Source organism: Leptodactylus fuscus, chromosome 2, assembly GCF_031893055.1.
Source record: "Leptodactylus fuscus isolate aLepFus1 chromosome 2, aLepFus1.hap2, whole genome shotgun sequence".
NCBI lineage: Eukaryota > Metazoa > Chordata > Amphibia > Anura > Leptodactylidae > Leptodactylus > Leptodactylus fuscus.
This window is the reverse complement of record NC_134266.1, coordinates 188,084,838-188,096,857: the sequence shown is the minus strand read 5'-3', so window position 1 is coordinate 188,096,857 and position 12,020 is coordinate 188,084,838. Positions and strand designations below refer to the sequence as shown.

General features: G+C 40.2%; 1 protein-coding gene across 1 annotated transcript; it reads left to right on the top strand.

The window, feature by feature from the left end:
* The first annotated feature begins 3,360 nt into the window (after positions 1 to 3,360).
* ZIC5 (Zic family zinc finger 5) lies at positions 3,361 to 9,634 on the top strand. The gene is made up of 2 exons (XM_075265339.1): positions 3,361 to 4,537; positions 8,473 to 9,634. The coding sequence occupies exons 1-2, from the start codon at positions 3,433 to 3,435 to the stop codon at positions 8,907 to 8,909; spliced, it is 1,542 nt and encodes a 513-aa protein (XP_075121440.1). The 5' UTR covers positions 3,361 to 3,432; the 3' UTR covers positions 8,910 to 9,634.
* Positions 9,635 to 12,020: the final 2,386 nt, after the last annotated feature.

Genomic DNA, 12,020 nt, shown 5'->3' with positions numbered 1-12,020 from the left:
ACATAAAACCCGGGTTGGTTCTGCTGCCATAAGGGATCGGCTCTAGACGGAGAAATACAAGGGCCTGTCATCAGCTGCTGCAATGCTTTATGTCACTTATTAAATTGTCGCTTTATAACCCCAGATCCCAATCTTATAGATTTATTATTATTGCCATCACCAATGTACATTTCCTCTACCTCCTGGAGATACATAGAAAATAAAATAACAAAAATCCCAAGAACATCAACCACAGTTATATTTTATGATTTGCATAGCCATATCTGTTTAGTGCTCATCACATTAGATAACTCAGGTCTTTTATAGGTGAATCAGATAATGGAACAGCAGTCAAGATGTCAGATAGATAGAAGAAGAAGATAACGTCAGGAAGCAGCACACTGTACAGAGAAAACAGGGAGGTATCCCAGGTGTCACACCAGGAGATAGATAGATAGATAGATAGATAGATAGATAGATAGATAGATAGATAGATAGATAGATAGATAGATAGATAGATAGAAAGAAAAATGGTTAGATAGAAAAATGGTTAGATAGCTGGATAGACAGACAGACAGACAGACTGACTGATAGAGAGAGAGATAGATAGATAGATAGATAGATAGATAGATAGATAGATAGATAGATAGATAGATAGATAGATAGATAGGGTGGCTGTAGTGCATTGTGGTGATAGAGGAAGAGGCGGCTGGGTCCAGTACCCAGGGCTATTAAGACTTCCAAATGAGTTTCAGGGGGTTAGAGGGACAATTTATTCTGTCATTCATAAATAACTGGACATATGTTGCCCATATTGGCGCTTCACGTAAACCCGTCAGCTTGTCACTGTCTGCTACATCTTTACAACTTCTTTAAAGCGCCAAGTGATTTAGATGATAGGCCTGACACCGATTCCGGTTATTTGTCCCGTGTGAGAGGAGATTGATAATGAATAATACAGATTATAATCCTGTGATCACCTCTGCAGCTGGCTCTGGATATTACATTGGATCTTACAATTATATTAAAATTTCTTTGTCCTCACGTTGACATTTTTTTCTACCACGATTTCGAGTTTTTTTTTGGTGTTGTTGCTTTATATTGTTTGATAATCTATTTTATTACTATTCAATGCATTTCTGTCATCTACAAAGTAGTACATTATTATTGGCATGGATTATTGTTTTATTGGATTGTCTCTCACTATACCAGAATTTACTTGTGTATTAATTACACTGATTGATGAACCTTGACCCCTAAAGGTTCTTTGTAGTATTTAGGCCCCCATGTGATAAAGAGTTGACGTCTCCATTTGCTGACAGAATGTCATAACCTTTTCTTAATACATAAGTGTTTGTAAGATAAGAATAACATTAATAACATTTTAATAAATAGATTAAATTAAATAAACAGGGATTTCTGACATTGATAAAATATGGAAGAATAAAGACAATGCACATCTTCCAATCCAAGTCACCTTAAGTGTGCTCATCTTATAGCTACACATTCCCTCCTGACCTCTAATGCCCTTGTAACTATCTATAAGGTAATAGCAAGATAAATATCCATATACTGGGGACAGCAGTATATGACTTTGTACAATATACATGACATATCCAGAGCCTCCCACACTTTCTCTACACTTTGGCTTCTGTATGACTGAACACTTCTATATATCTGTAGTGTACACGAGATAAAACAGAACTAAAACAATATAAAATGAGCGTCTACCACATGTATAAGGTTTGCGATCTGTATATTCCACTCTAAAGATTTTGTTATTATAAATCAGAGAGTAGATTATTTCACAGACGTACTAGAATTATATGATGTTTTGTAAGGTTTTACGTTTTATACCCCTTGTAAACAAAAGCTGATCACATTTATTGGAATTAAGACATATAAATCGATGACAGATCCCCGGCATGCTGAGTTTAACAAGAGGTGTACAAGAAGGCGTGAGCCAGACCCAGCGCCCAACCTGCCTCAATCATTTACTTTTACAAGTTTTCCATTACAAATAAAGCCATTAAATTTCCAGTAATTAAATAAAAGTAGAGGCAATAGGAAGGGCAGCAAAGAGGTATGAACCAGGCTCAGGAACTTGTAACTGCTGCGATGGATAGATAGATAGATAGATAGATAGATAGATAGATAGATAGATAGATAGATAGATAGATATTGTATATATCTATAGAAACACTGCATGTAAAACATATAACAAGAAGCGAAGTGATGATTGCGTTTCCTTGGAAGAATTTACTAACATTTTGTCACCATCTCGCCGTGTTGGATATTCTGCTACTTTACATTTTCTTGTTTCATTGCCTATAATTTATTTTCACAAAATTTATACCTCAAGAATATACATAAAATGTTTCAATATTAATAAGTAAAAGCAATTGTTTAAAGCCTAGGTCAATTACTTTGCGTGAAACACTTCTTTCATCTGAATATAATTTTAAACTGCAGCTATGATTTCTGTTCTTTGCTACTATTTCGGACCAAATTTATTTTATTGTAATATCTACATTATTAATATAAATCGCCAAATGATATCTTTAGTTTTCATATGTTTTATGGAGAATGTGCAGAGATCTTGAAAAACTTCTCTGATTTCCTCCTAGTTATAAAGATACTGTAATTGTACGTGTATATTCCTCAGACCATTCCTCTTCATTTCTGTCTAGCTAGTATTCTGTGCCTACAGCTGTTAATAGATCATCACATCACCTCGTATGACCCCCTCTCTAGTATTTCTGCGAGGATTTATAGGTGCACAATGTAACAGTAATAGTTAGAAAACAAATACGGATATATAGATAGATATATAGATGGGTATAGGGATAGGTAGATGGATAGATAGATAGATAGATAGATAGATAGATAGATAGATAGATAGCAGATTGATCGACATAGCATGGCTCGTCTACAACCTAGCACCTAAGGCACATTAAGAAGGTATCTGGAGGAGTCAGAGGCTGGCACTGGGAGCCTGTGATGTCCTGTGACTAGCTCTCGTTAGGATACACCCCGGGTTTAGGCTATGACTTTGCTCTAGCCTGTCCTCAGTAGCTGCCCCTAGCACAAGGAGCCATGCCGCACGCTGTACTACTCCTGGCTTGGCTCCCAGTCACACAGAGCGCCTCTGCTGCCAGGCTCAGGGTTCAGGAAAACTTTGTCCAAGTAGAAGTTTGAGAAGTGGAATGCAGGCTGAGACATGGGGGCGGATCCCCGCTGAGCGGCGGCCTGACAGCCAGCCAATCACATGGCCGGGCCTCCTGCCAATCCTGGCAACCCGTCCAATCCCGGCTGTGCCATCGCTAAACTCTATGCCCCCACTGTGCGCCTCCAATGCTGCGCTTTCTGCCAATCGCTGGAGGACAGAGTAGGGAAAGGAATAGGCAGAGTTGGGAGCCAGACAAAAGAAGTTAAAGAACGCTTAATCTGCCCATGTTTTTGAAGGATGGTAGAGGGGGAAAAATAACACCAGTGAGTGTGGATGGACGTGATTGTGTAGGGATGGAGCCCCCTTTGAGCAAGAGGAGTCAGACTCTGAGGTTAGCGGATTTGGCAGCGGCTCAAGCCCATCCTCATCAGACTATGACAGGCTTCCCGGGGTTGGGGAGTCATCAAGCACACTCCCACCCTGCCCACATCCACCCTGGGGAGTTGGGGAGTGACCCTGGAGTTGCCCTGACTCCATTCGGACCTGAGCACATGGCCCAAGCTAGTGCTCTGAAACTTAGTCCCTCTCAGCATATGCCAGCTCATCCTGAAGCCCAGACAGCTGCTGCCTTTGCTTCGCCGGCTGCAGTCACTTATCCTGTGGCTCACTCACACACTGGCTACACTAGCAGCAGGGACTTTATCCTCAGGAGGGAGCTGTCCACTTCTGCCATGTTAGGCGAGCAGCACCCGGCCACCAGCTCCCCCCATCACCACCACCCCCATAGCATGTTCATTTCCTCCACTGGTACCTATGGACACTCTGAAGGGGCAAGTCACCCTCTCTTCACTGGCCTTCACGAGCAGGCGACCCCCGGAGTCCACCACCCTCTCAATGGCCAGATGAGACTTGGCTTGGCCGGAGAACTTTACGGAAGAGCCGAGCCCTTCAGACCCGAGCACTATGCTGCCTCCTCCATCCACAGCTACAACTCTATGAACTTAAATGTCAACCTAGCTGCTGCCGCCCACCCAGCCGCTGCAGGGGCGTTCTTGAGGTACATGAGGCAGCCCATCAAACAAGAGCTCATCTGCAAGTGGATCGATCAAGACCAGACCTCCAAAAAAACCTGCTCCAAAACTTTCAGCACCATGCATGAGCTGGTTAACCATGTCACGGTGGAGCATGTCGGGGGACCAGAGCAGAGCAGCCACGTCTGTTTCTGGGAGGAATGTCCCAGGGAGGGAAAGCCATTCAAGGCCAAATACAAGCTGGTCAACCACATCCGGGTGCACACAGGGGAGAAGCCTTTCCCGTGCCCCTTCCCTGGATGTGGCAAGGTCTTTGCCCGCTCCGAGAACTTGAAGATCCACAAGAGGACTCACACAGGTGGGTATCTGTACTCTTTCCTTGTTCTGTGTAGTTCTGCACACGTCTGTAGCCATGTGACTGTTCATGAATAACTTATTTACTGTCTATACTCTGCTTACCATCACTTGTGGCAGGATATCTGAGGATGTGGTTGCTCACTCCAATATTACATTATTCCCATGCTCAGGGCGAAAGAGACCTCGTGTGGACGGTCAGAGATTAGGGACAACTGCTACTGAAATACTTGTAGTGGCCACAGACAACCAGAGGCGCTACCCCACACGATTAGGCTAACACGACACATTACCCTAAGGCTTCCTGGCAGAAGGGAATCAACCACGTGTTTCTACAACTTAGCTTTATCAATGTGTCCCGGAGCACAAGTGGTTAAGAGTCAGAGGTTGTCACATCCTCAGCCCTCTTTTAATACCGAAATGAGAACAAACATTACAAGTTACAATTTGTAAGCACCATAGTTAATATACACATTGTAAATCAATACATGAGGGAAAACAAGGCGTTACATAGTAATGAGTGCACAGGATCAATGGCAGCTTATTGAGGGCAATTACTGATGAAGCTTCATGGCATCTCCTGTACAACTTGTGCCCACCATGTGCAGCTGCCTGTAGTGCCCACTCACACTCCTAGAAGCTAAGAGGCTTAGATGCTTCATTCATATCCAGTGCATACAAGTGTCATTATTCAGGTTTTCTTCTTTATACATATCTCATATATGGATACTTAACGAAAAATAGTAATAGTATTACATTATTACTGGCAGCTGTTGTTCATCTTCATGTTCAGGCCCTATTTCACATGAAGCATTAAGTCATAGTTCGTTTCAGCCCCCATTTTCACACATTCAGGGTAGATGTGTAGGTTTGTATAGAGCCAACCCATTTTGACGACACAGCAGACATGACTTCCTTTGATAAGTATTGTAGGACGTAGGAAATCCAAACAGAAAGGCCTTGCCAAAATACAACATTGTGGTAGTAGTAATACTCACTTCCCCACACACAGTCCTACCAACCCTATAGGAACTGCCAGAAAATCGTGTAGCTGTAATGATATAATTGGCATGAAGAGGATCCAGGACTTCATTCTGCGATTTCTCTCATTTAACTTATGTATGTAAAAGAGACAAAGGCGTTTTCTTGGTATTGTCTTCCCGCATTTACAACCAAAGCAAAACAAAAAACAAGAACAAAACGTTGCTCCTTGTATCAGCGGCATAACCTGAGTGATGACAATTTATGGGTGAAATCAGAGTGATATTATATTAAATATCGGAAATAATAGTGCAGCAGATGCTGGCTGGATTATATACCTGGAGATAAATGTATTGGCTTGTGATGCAGTACAGGAGAGGGAGAGAAAGAGTCTTGAAAATTAAATATCTTGAGAAAAAGAGTCTTTGTTACTTTTTCTCAAGCTTTTTGATTTTCAATGGTATTTCGGGTGCCCTGCATAGTGATGTAAGGGTTATGTGAGTTAGGAAGCTGCTGTTTCTGATGGTGATAATTTATTGAATAGCCGAGGAGCTTCTGCTCATGTATTATTAATTATTATTATTATTATTATTATTATTATTAATAATAATAATAATAATAATAATAATAATAATAATTTTACAGACTGAAGAAACAGGGAATTATATATATATATATATATATATATATATATATATATAGCAATCGTATACTAATAAATAATCTTGTTAAGAAGATAGTAAATAAAAGCTATAATGCTATTTTAGCACAAACACTCACATATCATAAATAAATAAATTATTATGCCAACCTTTCTAGAAATAACCTGAAGTTACAAAGTAGTCTTGGACTAGGCTAAAGTGAGGAAAAGAAGTGAACAAGTATTGAGCAGGGGCATCCAGTGACTTAATACCGTCATATTACACGTGGCTGCTTTATTCTTCACATCTAGTGGAGCAGGAGATCTAGTATTTTGGACCATAGTGCTGGTATGTGTTGTTATGTAATAAGTATCAGTAGTTTTGAGAAGTTGGGTGCAATACCAGCTGAAGGCAGTAAATAGACATTCTGCAACTTGTGTGATACAGCCGATAGCTCTGGCATCTCCTCAGGGATAGGCAGGACTGTCATGTGCTCTGTATTATTACCAGGTTACTTATGTAGTAATGGCAGGATTTTATTGGAAATTCCATGTGAGGGGGTAATATTAGGGATAGGGTGTCCTCAGGATTCCCGGCCAGGGAGCTTTTAATTAGACCTATTAGTAGTTAGTCATATCACACACTGAATCTAGAACATGGCTGCTAGATGTAGATAGAGGTGAATAGTGATCTGTCAGGACTGATCTGTGCCTGTTCTCTCTGGAGTCAGAAGGGCTGACATGGCAGAACTTTACAGAGATAATTGATGGAGTCTTGCTAGGTTTTATGGCTTGGAGACGCTCTGGTGAGGCACAGGAAATTGTCAGAGCTGTATATGCGTGAGTGGGATCACGGAGGATATATTAGTGGTAAAGGTGATGACATGTTAATGGCAGACATGACGATCTGCTAGCCACAGAAATGATGAGGTGTTACTGGCAAAAACTAGGGGAGATCGCAGCTGAATTCTTGGTGCCATTCATGGAGAAATGCTGTAATATATACATTGGAGGTGCCTATCTCTATAGTTTACATTTTGTGTATTATTTAATATGATATTATTTATCTATTTAATACTTCTGCTTAGCAATAATTCTAACTATGGAGATTGTATGTAAACTTGTATACCAATGGTACACTTAAAAGTATAGCATGTGAAGCCATTACAAGCCAGGTGGTGTGCATAAGATGGTACAGCGGGTGGTGACAAAGTAATGGAAGAAGTAGAAGAATGGTAAGGCTTGTAGTAAGGACAGCTCAGTTCACAGTGATAGTGTTTTAGCCATATCACTAGGGGGTCTATATGAAGAATGTGATGATGTGACGTGTAGGGGGCAGCCCCATCTCACAATAACATTACATGGTGGTGTAAGGTCAATCTAGCCATGGCAGCTGCATAGGTATGTTTTTCTGCAAGCAACTATAATAGAGAACTGGGGATAAGCATCTATGGCACCAGTCATCTGTCAAACACTCACTAAATATAGGATGATAAATCCTGTTGCACACATATCTAATAAATTAATCCATTCCATGTGCCTGTCCTATCCCATGTGTCCACAAAGAGGTAACTATCCAATGGTGTGGGGCCTCTTTCCTGAACACTGTTTATTATAGGATATTACATACTTGCAGCAGTGATGTGGCACACATGATAGATGATAGATAGATAGATAGATAGATAGATAGATAGATAGATAGATAGATATGCCTATGTGACATGATGCTGACATACTATGGTAATAGACAGATAGATAGATAGATAGATAGATAGATAGATAGATAGATAGATAGATAGACAGGCCTATGTGACATGATGCTGGCACACTATGGTAATGATAGATAGATAGATAGATAGATAGATAGATAGATAGATAGATAGATAGATAGATAGGCCTATGTGACATGATGCTGGCATACCATGGTAATTCCATGCAATTCTCTTAGGCCTGTCATTGGGAATGAGATGATATTTAAAGCAGTGTTTAGATGGTAAAGCTTACAATAGATTGAATTACAAGAGGTTCGGGCCCTGCCAGCTAAACACCCCCCGAGGCCGCTCTTCACGAGCATGTACACTGGTTAGCAATGCGGAAAGCTATTAAATAGATTTGCTATAGATTTCTTGCCTCGGGTAAGCAGATAGTGCACTTGTACAAGTCTCCTGTGCCTTTTCTTGGGGTTGCTCCACTTTACACTTTGATACATGACATTGTGCAGGATTTTGGACTGTGTACACATAGCTGCCTCTGGCATTGTATGGGCAGGCTTGTGCTGTCACACCACTCATGTTACTCTTCTTGTTCACTTTCTGTAGGGGAGAAACCGTTTAAGTGTGAATTTGATGGCTGCGACAGGAAGTTTGCCAATAGCAGTGACAGGAAGAAGCACTCGCATGTGCACACCAGCGACAAGCCCTACTACTGTAAAGTCAGAGGCTGCGACAAGTCGTACACGCATCCTAGCTCCCTGAGAAAGCACATGAAGATCCATTGCAAGTCCCCCCCGGGGTCTCCCTCCGCCCTGGGTTACTCTGCTGTAACTACTCCAATAGATGAGTCCCTGTCCCCTACTCAGGACCAAGTCAGGGGGCGCACTGCCAACCTATCCCCTCAGGTCACCAACCTCAATGAGTGGTATGTGTGTCAAGCCAGTGGGGCCCCAAATAACTTGCACACCCCTTCCAGTAATGCAGAGAGCACCGATTCTGAAGATGAAGACACTTACAGGAACTCAGAGAGGACTATTCGGTAGGACTGTCACCTGAGCCAGTCCTGACAGATGGACCACTGCTTTCTGCGGCCTCTCACTATTTATTTTCTACAAGACCATAAGGTCCTCATACACTTGAAAACGTCCCTATGCTTCGTGAGTTTAATAACAAAGTGGCCCCCTCAGCAAACTGGATGTGCTTCTGGGAGAAATGCCCGGCGATGCCAGCAAGGATAAACAGTCTCGCCTTCACTGCCAATGCAATGCATTCTTCTAGCAGGCTGGATTTCTGTACTGCCTCATGTGCCTCACAAGTACATTCACACTGGAGGCTTCTGTCTGGTCAGGCTCACTTACAAGATGTCCCCCAGTAGCACTTACTGAACTGGAAGACGCCATGTACTAAGCTTGTGCGCACAGTTTACAGCACTTGGAGCAGCAGAGACACTCAGTAGTGAACTCCAGGCCTCCCCTATACACATCCATCTCTACACAGTCATCTCCGAGATACATTCTCCTCCTTTTACAACGACCTGTGAGACCCTGTTTTATATACTGACTTGAAAGAGATATTTTGTTGCCATTTTTTAAGTTATTTATTATTGTATAAAGGTATAAAAGTATAAAGGTACCACTGGCAGCTCCTTGTGTAGACGTGATGATGAATAAGTGAATCTGATCTGATGTACATGTAATGTAGTGATCAACATCAGATGTAAAAGCCCGAAAATCCAATATTGTGTTACCATGTTCCTTAAATATACTGGGAAAACAGTGTTATAATTCCAAGATGTAATGAAAGTGAATGGAACTAATGAAAATTATATTATATATTCAGAACGGAACACAAAGTCAAACACGAGAAATTAAATATATATATATATATATATATATATATATATATATATATATAATGTTACAGAAATACCCACAATTTGCGATTTGATGTGTTTGGTGGTATTGTGTATGCCTCAGAACGAAAATGTTAACTCTTGACATGTCACTAGCTGAAAATGTAGCCAAAATCCGTCCTAATATTTATAAGCTAACAATAAAGGTAAATAGTCAGTCGTTTCAATAGATTGGTACCAGTGATAAGGCCAGTGTATGTATGTATATATATATATATATATATATATATATATATATATATATATGTGTGTATGTATATATACACACCCATTCCACTTGCTGTGTACTAGGTAATGATCAGAACTATCCAGATTTTCTCAGGTGAATCACCACATGTAAAGATGATAAATAGCCCACCCTGAGTAGCCCCAGCATTAATGGTACAAGTGCTTGCCCATACATCTGATGGTACTAAAGACTACTAATACCCCTCAGAGACCATAGACTGCCCTTCCCCGGGGTGTATAGAAGCCTGTTGTGTGTGCTGTGGTTGCTTGTGCCAGTCTCGTCGTTGTTGATACAGTGGATGTGAATACTGTGATTTTTGTAATAGTTGAATTAATTTATTTTCATGTCTGGACTTTGTTATTCTGGAAGGGCGCTCATACACCAAAGACTTCTAGGACTTGCTGACTTTATGGTGAAATACTGGTGTTTGATCGTGTATCATTTTATAAGACAAGCAATGAAGGTGAGAAGAGAATCTATGACACAAAGACAAATAAATCTATATATCTATATTTTGCATTTTACTTGAATCGGTGTGATGTGACAGCTAGTCCTCCAGCATGTGTCCTGTGCAGTGTGATGCTCAGTGCTTGCTATGGTCGTGTACTAGTGTCTGTGTGATGTGTAGTGGCCTCTCCTCTGCAGTCGCACTACTTACGGTGTTCATTGCCATTTTTAATACCATTTCAATAAACAAAGTCAAACAAGCAACCAATAGTCTGAATTGTGTTATTGAAAAAACGAGAAGGCAGCCGTATATTTTACGGGATTCAATTGCATTTTATGGTATTTTACATTTTACAACCGTAATGCAACAGTAATGTGTACAGTAATAATGTGTACAGTAATACGTTCTACAGCAGTAATGTGTACAATAATAGTGTGTACAGCAATAAATTGTACAACACTAATGTGTACAGCAATAATGTGTATAGTAATACGTTCTACAGCAGTAATGTGTACAATAATAGTGTGTACAGCAATAAATTGTGAAACAGTAATGTGTACAGCAATAATGTGTACAGCAATTAGTTGTACTGCAATAATGTGCATAGCAACAAGGTGTACAGTAGTAATGTGTACAATAACGTATACAGCAATACGTTCTACAGCAGTATAGTGTACAGTAATAATGTGTACAGCAAAAAGTTGTACAGCAGTAAATGTGTACGTATACTGCTTCAATGATACACTGTTGATTGAAATATTTATGTCCCCAATAAGGATTGCTTTGAGCTAAAGCAATAATTTGTACAGTAGCAATGTGTACAGCAGTAAGGTGTACGGTAACAATGTGTACGATAGCAACGTGTACAGCTGTAAGAAGTACAGAAACAATATGTACAGCTGTAAGGTATAAAGTAAAAATGTGTACGATAGTAAGGTGTATAGTAGTAATGTGTACAGCTGTAAGATGTACAGGAGTAATGTGTATAGATTATTTTTTTCAGTGAAATCAACGTGTACTGTAATAATGTGTACAATAATAATATGTACAGTAGTATGTACTATGTAGTAGCATGTGTAGAGTAATAATGTGTACAGCAGTAAGGTATACGATAATAATGTGTACGATAGAAATGTGTAGAGTAATAATGTGTACAGCAGTAAGGTATACGATAATAATGTGTACGATAGAAATGTGTAGAGTAACAATGTGTACAGCAGTAAGGTAACAATGTGTACAATAGTAATTAGTAATACGTGAACAGTAATAATGTGTACAGCAGTAAGGTGTAAGGTAACAATGTGTACAATAGTAATTAGTAATACGTGTACAGTAATAATGTGTACAGCAGTAAGGTGTAAGGTAACAATGTGTACAATAGTAATTAGTAATACGTGTACAGTAATAATGTGTACAGCAGTAAGGTAACAATGTGTACAATAGTAATTAGTAATACGTGTACAGTAATAACGCGGCTCAGCATTTGCAGACACAAGTTCATGGAGCATGCTAGGTCTGAACACATTCCCAGCTCCACCTCAGCCTTGTTGTATATTTGCTTAGCT